A 10898-nucleotide genomic window follows, 5' to 3' on the forward strand; every position below is an offset into this window, starting at 1 on the left:
CCTGTAAATACACAAAACAGAAATGGAATACTTGATACCGATAAAAATGCCGTCCTCCCACCCCAAATCGAAACAAAAAATTCTCCCAATAATGCTACATAGAACGCTCGAATACGGTTATCAAATACATAGAACTTAATACGGTTTATAATTTAAGCGTAAGGCCGAAGAAGCTGATGAATTTATCAAATTTTGTCTAGTTAACAGACCATGTGCAGAAATTAATCAGTTACTTGGAAGAAAAAAGAAAAGAAAAAAAAAGACTGTTTGTGAGTGCCAAGTGATGATAAAAGGGCTGCCTGTAAACACAAGTCTGGAGAAAATTAGGACCGAGATAACTTTATGATAGATAAGGTGAATCAACTAAAAATTATAAAATCGGAGAACCCTTCCCTATCTTCAAATTCATCAGTTTCAAACAGAGCACATTCAGGATATTTACCAACTTGGCAGTCTGTCTTACATTATGGTTAAAGTGCAGAAATAGGAAAACTAAGTAGAAATCATCATATTTCGACCAACAACTATGGAATTACGAATCTATGGGATGTAGATTAAGTCTCAAGTGTGTAATATACCCCGAAACCACCAATAAAGACTGCCTTCCAGAAGGGAAAAATTACACCAAAGTAAAGTGCGCAAATTGCAGAGGACATACTCTTTTCCACATATGAAACGGTCCATCCTGGATTGGAGCTTCGCAATTTTGTTAGAGTAGTTAAGGGAAATCCTAGCCGGCGTCCTGGCATAGAGGTAGCGAAGCTTCCCCGTGATCTGGGCGTCCCGGGTTCGAGTCCCGGTCCGGGCATGGTTGTTCTATCTGTTAGGTGTGTGAATGTGCTCCCCTCTAAAAAGGGGTTGTGCAAGCGTATGTGAAGCATGAAGTAGCTAAGTCGTACTCTTGGCCCTAGTTGGCGCTACTTAAAAAAAAAAAAGAGAGAGAGAGAGACGCTCACTCGGCATAAATCGCTGACAGACTGCGGGCTTGTAAAGTGCCATAAGTCACAACAGAGGGAAATCCTCCATCGAGAAACGAAACTAAGTTAGGAATAACTAACGGAGCCGCGATGAAAATACATCCTATGGGCCTGAGAAAAGGGAACGAATAAGCATCCTACGAACAGCAGAGAAAGAATAAGCGATAAATGCTTTTCGCTTACCTTGTTGTTACTATATGCAATGCCTAGGGAAGGTATATAATAATGCGCATATTTCATACTTAACCTAAAAATGCCAAGCATTCTATATACTGCTAACGTTTCATACATTGCCGGCAACATATACGTTGCTAGTTACAGCATACACGTACTATATATATTATCGAAAATAGAAAGCATAATCGTAGTTTTTACGACCGAAGTTACAAAAGGATTTTTGTGGTTCTATAAGGTACTGTTATTTTGAGAATTTTTAGTCAAACTCTTTAAATAATTTCGTGATGTTTTTAAAGAACAGTTCTTACTGCAAATGTTAACAAATCCAAAATTAAGAAATGCATTACTTGCACTCCATTCAATAGATGAATTAAAACAAAAATCAATAGAACAATACTTTATATTATATATATATATATATATCAGGCCGCCAAGAAGAGAAAAATTTCAATTTATTTTTTCACGGGAGAGCAGGATTTAGACGTGGGTAGAAAACACCGTCTGTTCGCATTAGGGCACAAGAGAAAAAGTATGACACAATTATTCTCTTAGCACGTTTAATGAGTTTCTTATGATTGTTTTTATGACACGGGCCGATTCAGGAAAGGAAATTTAGATATCTTCTGAAGGAATGGTGGGCGTTCTGAAATTTATCAACTAACAATCGCAGTGCCTTATAAAATTTTTTAAAAATTATTATTTTTTAATTATACCTTGAAAATGAATTTCAATTTTTTTATAACAAAAAAAAATTATTTTCTCTTTTGTTATTCTCAGTCTTTCTAGGTCTTATTAAAAATCCTCTGAAAATTGAAAAGTTTGAGTAAAAGGAACAAAGCAAGCATAATTGACGACGTTTCAGAGAAATTATCTCAAATATAATTCGAACTATTAAGTAAATCTAATGTAAATAAATGTGTGGAGGTATCCTATCTGGATAAATAAATGTTTATTAGTTAGTAATGGTTATCATAATTTTTATGGGTATAATCTCTCAAAGTTATGAGGTTGAATTCATCCAAATTTCATTAAATTACTGACAAATGCAATATTTAGAAATCTTTTAGATCTAAGAAGAAGGGGTAGTAATTTTTAATACTTGACGACATTTAGATGTAGTCCCGTCAAAATGATCTGTCAGTTCTTTCCTTAAGTTTCCAAAACTGTACTTCAACGAAATACAAGATTTGGAATTCAAAAATTTATATATGACATCAACATTTAATACAAGTTTGGATTTGCGACTCTTTATAATATTCGTGTGGAAGACAAATTGTAAGTGAAGACCTTTATTTCGCCCTGTTTAATTTCGTTAATTAATTTAATTCGCCGCAATTTTAATTTCTGATAGTTCTATCTGGTGAAAATTTTGACCTGGCATACCCATTAGACCCTCATTGTCTTAAAATTAAGGGGCTTTCTAACGATCAGACAAGCTGGCACTGGTTATTCACATCTAGAATATTTGACGTATTAGATTCAGAAAATGTGAAACGTGGCGCCATAAAAAATATTTTAAAATTCCAATCAGTTATTAATGTTAAGAGGGCAATTCATTGCAATAACTTCGAATCATATTATTTCACAAATACAATTTTCACGGTGTCCTAAAATTCTAAATATTTGCTTTTCAGTGACATCTACTTCATTGTTTGTTTTGTTTTAATCTCTGTTTCAAAATTTTTCAAAATGTTTTGAAACATAAATTTATAACAATGATTTTTATTCTTGTAATAAAATAAAAACCTGATTATTTTGTCACGCATTTGAAAATTCTATGATCAAAAAAAATATTTCTTTCTTGAGTAATTTTCTCTTCAAATTCGTAACATAATCACCTTATAAAATCCACACGCAGTCTTAACACTGCCTTTGAAAATCATTTGAATTGATCAGCGCATGAAGAGGAATTCTTGATTATTCGGTAAAAGCAGGTATACCACCCGCAAGACTTCTCATATTTTCATAATAAAACCATACAGTTCTAAGATAATAAAAAGGTGAGATTTGAAAAGCTCATTTCAGTAAAAGTAAATCAATGAGGAGGAAGTTTGCAACAATATTTGTAGAGACCGAAACGAATGCACTTAGGAAGTAATGCCAGGTACATCAGCTAATTTTACCTAAATTTGCAACATTTCTATAAATAATATAAGAAACAAATACTTAAAATATTTGTCAAAAAAAAAAAAACGTAAATTTTGATCAAAAATAATTTTAGTACGTAAGCAGATGCTTTAAACTATTTTCTTACTTTAGTTTTAAATTAAGTTTTAAAACTTATTATCTAGTCTCTTAATTAATAATTTCGGTGGAAATTTTTTAGAAAATAATATTTAATAAAAGTAAAAAGTAGTATTTTTTAAAAAGTAGTAGTATATGGTGCAATATCTGCAATGGATAAAAGATTATCTTAATATTTTAAGACCTTAAAAATTAGATGTAAATAAAAATTCTTTTTGTTAGAAAGTTTTCAACTTTCTTTTGCAGAAAGTTATACAAACTTTTTATATAATAAATTTTAACAGCACATTTTCCTTCACAATTTTAATTTTCATTTTTGATTCAAAATGTCATTCATTTCTAAATGAAGAAGAATATTTATTATTATTGCATTGTTAAGTAATATAAAATAAAATATTATAATGTACTTACATTATAATTTATAATGTAATCAAAGAATTCTAATAAATCTGCGAATAAAAATCTGAAATATTGAAGTAAAAAAGAAACTTAATTAAAATTCTCTGACTGAAAGACGAAAAAAAATCTATTATTTTCGAAATGCATTTCAGTGAGCGATGTTTTCTCGAAATTATTTATTAAACATTTTTTTTATATTTATTAAAAATAGTAATTTTTAAAATCATCATACAGGAATTTTTTGAAATTTTTTTTCTCTGTGATGCTAAAAGAGAAGAGATTTTCAAAGTGAATAACAAGATTTTAATTGAAAAATAATAAGAAAATGACTAACTTGACAGATTTATTATTTTGAATGGCAAGCAATGGATGATTATCCGAATACACAAGACCTATTAACTGGATTAGTTCTCGATATTCCCAATGTTATCCAACTGGTATAGATAAGTAGAAGATAGATAGGGGATAAAGATACTTGAAGACAGATTTCACCTCTCCAACCAAGATAGGCAGGAGAGGTGGAAGATTATCCCGAATTATTATTGGGAACAATAAGGTCGAGGGAAAGAAGAAACATAACCGGCCCTGTCTATAAACATTCCTTAAGTTTTTTCTGAGTAATTCGTGATTAATATTTTGCTAGAGCTAGAGTAGGAACGTAGAGAAGCCGTTTTAGGAACATTCAGATTCTGGATAGTCAACAGCCAATGGGTTAAAAGGGAACATTCATTGCTTCTTCTTCAAAAATACAAATTATTCAAGAATTCCCACAGCCTAAAAACCCTAAGAAGGTTCAAAGCTTTCTTGTTTAATAGATTATTTCTAAAGTATACATTCATAGCTATACCCTTAAATGACTTTTTTTCCCGTGATAATATATAATACGATTTTGAATTAATTGCAGTCTTCCAAAACTTTAAAATCATTCTTTCACAAAACTCAGTTCTAACATTATTAAACAAGGTTCTCTCTCAAAATTCCATACTGACGCAAGCTCCCTTAATTTTGGTGCTATCTTATTGCAATACTCAGATACACAGCATTATTACTGATTGTGGCCTTTATTCGAAAACAATGTATAATTGCGACTTACCAGCTAAAATTGCCAATGGATATTGCTGTTTTTGAAATTTGATTATGAAGTTTGTGACAAACCTGATAGACAGTTGAAATATATTGTCATTTTAAGCCGTTACACCTTCTGTTTTTAAATGATCTTACACGCAAGTTCAAAGATGCACGAGAACAAAATGAATGCTTATCCCACATTAAAACCATGATTAAAACCACGATTAAATCTTCATCTTCAGATTAATACTTTCTTAAAAACGATATTTTGTATAAGTTACACGACTATTTCAAACTTTTGGTAATCTCAAAAATTATTCAAAAGGGAATAGTTCGCAATGTCATTTCACTTCGAAAAAACCCGATTTAATTGTATTTTGCGACTTTTACATCTCTCAACTTAAAAAAATTGGCTCAAAAAGTAATCTAAAATTGTAATCAATAGTATATTACCCTCTCGAAAAGCGAAAAGGACCATTTCATCCAATTCCCAAAGAAGATTAACTTTTTGACCGTTATTATTGTGCCCTTTTAGAACTTTTATCATCAACAAAAAAAAGTGTTACAAATATCTTTTTACGGTCATTTGTGCCTTTTACAAATTTATCTGGAATTATCCAGCAAAATCAATTTCTGCTATAGACTCTTCAGACAAATTAACATTAAAAAAAAAAACTTGGCATACAAATTTTTATATCTGTGGAATTTCAAAATTATTGCTTAGCAGCAACCGATTGAACACATTCAAATAATCATTAGTGTATTATGTGGAAATGGTCAAGTTGAAAGTATTCAAGGAATAATTATTCCCCGTTTTGAGTAAATTAATTATTAATGAATATAAGTATTTATTATATAATATATAAGTAATATAACTATTTATTATTTAAGTATGTCCCGCGATTGAAATGTCTCATGAATGGAACAACTCACAGTACTAAATGCACACTTTTTGAAATCTTAATTGGTCTCAAAAGGATGACCTGCAATTTAAGCAACTGCTTGCAAGGGAGCACAACCAAAAAATTAATGATGGCAAAACGCAGTAAAGATAGGCAAAAATCTCTGAAGTTTACAGACGAAAACATCAAACAATATGACAAACATCGAAAGCCAGCCTATGAATACAATGAGCTCATTTCGGAACTAGATTGAAGCTCCAGCTAAAGTTTTTTGGAGGTATCAAGGTTAGCAACAACGATTTTTATGAAGTCATGAGGGTCCGATTAGACGTCAACTGCTGCGGAAGAAGTGGCGCATGATTAAGCATTCACCATTGTTCATGTTTTTTTATTATTTCATCTCAACCCCACTGTGTTGTTGTCTACAGTTTCAACCAACCGTGGACGTCAGGTGGCAACAAGCTCAATGATCATGTTGCCTCGAACTTTTGGTAGATGGAGATAATGTCAAATTGTTGATGATCTTGTTTTTGCGATGATTTAACTCATTGACTGTAAAGGTTTTTTTTATACCTCTCAAAATCTTTCATTTTTGCTCGTATTTGTCTAATATAGTCCCCTAACTGTAAATTGAAATAAAAAAAAGGGTTATATCCTTGCACTTCTACCCACATTGATACAGATAAGATGTTTTACCACATACTTTTACCTGAAGAAAAAATTTCAGAAATATTTATATCACCCCTATATAAATCATGATTCTTTGATGAAAAAAATGACAGAAGTTCACATATAAAGTGCAATTAGTTAATTAAATTGATTTTTCCTTTCTAAAATGCAAAACTGAATTAAAAATTATTAATTCTCATTACAATAAAAACTTTGATGCAAATTATTTTCTTTGTCCAGAAGTTTGAAGAAAAATGCTGAAGAAACAGTTCAAAACATCCTCAATTACTGAGCAGGCGTATCAAGAACTGAACAGCTGCTCATTTTCAAAATCGATACAGAACCAACTTGCCGTTCTTATTGGAGAAAATGAAGAAATTCAGTAGAGTGAAATCGAAACTTATTCCTTATTTGAATCGATCGGAATCAAAGCTTAAATTAGGAACTGGAAGCAAGTATTAATAACTTAAAAAATAGTGAGCCTGAGTATTTTTTTAAATGCCCATACACACAAAAATAATTTTTTTCCTCTCATCTTTATTTGAAGATAGTTTATTTTCTATTTGAAGCTATTTTTGAAGCATTTTTTTATTTGTTCATGTTTATAAAGATAGAACATTGTAATCGATTTTTCACTCACATTTTGGTGTACTTGAACATAAAATTTTGTGCACTTACGTTTTATTGATGATAATACACTATTTTAATATTTCGTGAAAGTAATTATTCATTTAATTTGACTACAAATCTCTTTCCAACGAGTAGTTATCGATTGGTTTTAAATATATGAAGAAAGGAATCAATGATATTTATAATAATGATAAACAATAAAAAATAATTAAAATAAAACAATCTGTTTTTTAGTTCATTAATAAAAATGTGTCACTAAAAACTATTAATTTATTTTTGATTTAAATTTTATGGATTATCATCCTTTAGGTTAAATTTCCACTGTTTGAAAAGATAGATAAACATTTAAACAATAATGTTTATTGAAATGAACGCGAATCGAAATTTCTATCGGGATATGCATAAAAAATAATTTTTCTTGTAAGAAATCAAAACGTGGAATAATATATAGCAGACGTCCAATATCAATGAGCAGATAATGATTGAAAATGTGACTAGCTGTATCATTTTAGAAAAAACTTGTTTTCTCAAATGCTTTGTATTAGAGACGTCATTAAAGAAATTTTCACCCGGTTCTTTCACTACTAGAAATATTTTGTTCTTTCTTTATCTTTCCAGCAAATAAATAATGTCTTATAAAGGTTCTTATTATCTATGAAAATTGCAGGACATTACGCAACTAAGAATATTTTATTGTTTAATTTTTTTTAATTTATCGAAATAAAATAATGTGATATCAACCTAGTCTAAATATTTTTTGTTTCCTTAATAAAAGGGTCAATTTCTCAACGGAAGTTTTCATTCTGAACGAAAGTACTTCCAACTTGAAGTGAAGAATCGCAACGGAGAAGGCTCCAGCCATTTAGAAGCGAATATCGATTCTTTCATTGATTTAGATAACGCGGCCGGATAAGGTCAGAAGCTGGATTATTTTACTTCCGAATTTTCTTTCGTTTCAAATTATGGACTTATGAAATAAGCAAGTAATATTTAGATCATTTACTCCTTCTGAGCTGATTATTTAAAAAATAACTACATGGTTTGGAAGTAATATAAAATAAACAAAATATATTACAAAGCAGAGTCAGAATGCATTTTAAGAATATTTATTTGGAGGCGCGAATTTTGGATAGGTAAATTCTCTATCATGAATTATTTTGTTTGAAATTATGTTCGTTATAAGAGATTTTATAAGACATTCATTCTATTAACTTTACATTTTGAAGCAAAACAAAAACTATTTTCCCATGTCATTTGGTCAGATGGCAAGGTCGTTTTCTCGCAACACACTGGAGGGAGGATACTCAGTCTTGGGTGAAATCGGAAAAAATTAAAACCTTATCAGTACCTAGAGCAGCCTTGTTAAGATGTAGAAAATGTATTTGGGGACAATTTTTTTTTGTATTATTTTTAAACGATTATACCGTTGGATATCATCTGTATCCTTCCCTGTTCTATGAGCTTCTTTTAATATTTTAATTTATTTGCAAAGACTAACGCAAATTATCTTTATATTTGAATTGTTGAACGTCATAAAATGACGAGTTCAAGAAAGAGATTTGTGGCACAATGAAGGATAACTTTTCATTCTACTAATCCGTACATCTTTCACATTACCTAAATAAGGTTTTTTTTTCTTTACATCTAAATTATGTCAATGAAAAAGTATATACAAGACTTTTAGTAATTTGACTGGATGTGTTCGAATCGACACATGAAAGAGCAGACATTTTATACGGCCCATTTTATTTATTTGTAGGGTTTTTATATTAGTAGTAGCAGAGCATTCGTAAACTGCATACGCCAAAGTTTTGTCTTTTATCGGTAATTATTGTTCATCATAACCTCCGGAATTCTATTTCTTTCGCCTTGAGATGCTGTCGAATATGTTGCTATAACAAGAAATTGCCATAACAAGAAACAGTATTTAACGTGAATAATTTATGCCATAAAAATCTGTGAAACGTCTTAGCTTGTAGGGTTAATTAACCAAATAATAGCACGCATTGAATTCTTAATTAACCAGGGCAGTCAGGATCTTTAACAAATTGAATCTGAATATAAATTCATGCAGTAAGTTGAAGAGTAATGCTATTTTCTGACTAGGGAATACTGGAGTATTTCGAAAATAAAAGACTTTATAACTCCAAATATCTCTCATAAATTGTAACCAACAATTAATTTTTTTATTGCTCTTACGTCAACATTAATTCATCAAATTGATATAATTTTTCTCTTTGCAATATTTATGATAATACGTGTTTTTAATTAAATAATAAAATTTGATTTGAATTTAAAAGTTTGACATTTCTTCTATGTATAACGAATTCTAATCACTACTATAGTAGCTAATAGACTAAATTTTTGAAATATATTTAAGTAAATAGATGAATATTTATTTATAAAAAAGGTCCGAAAAAGCTGAGATTCTCTTTTAATATTCAGATATTCTCCTAAACGTAATTATAACTTTGTGTAACACAAATATTATGCATTATAGAAGTTAATGAAAATTAACTTGAATGGAATAAATAGAGTTCGTAGTTGCTCAGAATTAAATCTGACCTTAGAAAGAAAAATTTTCTTTTCACATTTAATCGTAAAAATAACATAGTTTAGATAATTAGATAGGAAATAGTTTAGATAAATAACAAATTTTATAAAATTGGAGCAAATAGAAATATTTATTTATCAAAATCTATAAGAGGATACAAAAATATGAATTAATTTTGTACTTTATATTATTAACCTTAATCTATATATAATTATATAATTTGCCTTAAAATATTTAGGAGCAGCGAATAAGTATTCATGCATCTGTATGATTTTTTATCAAAATTTCTGAACTCCTTTTTTTTTTTTTTTTTTCTTGTTTTGCAGAAAATAACATGAGGTTTTTTTAAAAAATTTCCAGGAAAGGGAATAAAAAAAGCCCACTTGATCTTCTTTTCGAAAAAAAATTTAAAAAAGACAATTAGAGATGGGGGAAAAAAACTGTTGCTTACCATAGAAAAGCCGTTCTATTACCATACCCTTTTTCTACATTCCTATCGAGAGCGTTATAAGCGATGTTAGTTCGAGCCCCAGCGAACCACTTGACGAAGATTCCTCCTTGACTACTGTTAAAATTGTAGCTGCAGAGATTCTTTGATGAGCTCTTCATCTTCCAGAAGAGCTCATTACTAATGTCGCCCCAGAAGCGATCGGGATCATCCAGAGATCTACGGTACATTTCCTTATACTGTTCCATTGAAGAAATCCAGGCATTCCGCGAGACCTCCTCGCTCGGAGGGAAAAGGTGCTGCGCCATCTTGGAGGAATAGACGAGTGCGGCATGAGCAAGCCGTTTTATTCCTACAAAGCGGCGCCTGGTGGTGAATGTCGAAGGGCATTCAATATTTGCTTCCCTTGAGCGCTTCAATGGGAGAAAGGCACTTTTTTTCTTTTTTCCATAACGGAATGCCCGAAATTAAGTTTTAATAAAGCAAATTCTTTAGCGCCGTCAAAAGCATCGCTGATTAATGAAAAAAAGGAATTTAATATCCTTGAATTACAGAATAATAGAGTTTTCATTATATTATTCCAAGAATTTAGCTTAGAATATTGGTCATGAAAAATAGCTGAGAAGACTTGGAATCAAATAAATTTATAAGACTGAGAAATTTCAATTCATAAATATAACAAAGCTTCATTTTTTTTAAATGTTTCATCATTCTTCGCAGTACTGAACTATCTTAAAAAGATCATTTTAAAGAGTTTTATTATTTAGAAGGAAATAATTCACTATTTATTTACATTTTATTTGACTATAATTTAATTTTATATTATTCTT

The 10898-nt window shown here is 30.2% G+C and overlaps 1 protein-coding gene across 1 annotated transcript in view; it reads right to left on the minus strand.

Moving 5' to 3' along the window:
- The window catches only part of LOC129959066 (acetyl-coenzyme A synthetase, cytoplasmic-like), a 46139-nt gene extending 35763 nt beyond the window's left edge, over positions 1-10376 (minus strand). Inside the window, exon 1 of the mRNA XM_056071862.1 lies at positions 10072-10376. Within this exon, the coding sequence (XP_055927837.1) occupies positions 10072-10376 (305 nt within the window). The remainder of the gene's footprint in view (positions 1-10071) is intronic.
- Positions 10377-10898: the final 522 nt, after the last annotated feature.

This window comes from Argiope bruennichi, chromosome X1, assembly GCF_947563725.1.
Source record: "Argiope bruennichi chromosome X1, qqArgBrue1.1, whole genome shotgun sequence".
Lineage (NCBI taxonomy): Eukaryota > Metazoa > Arthropoda > Arachnida > Araneae > Araneidae > Argiope > Argiope bruennichi.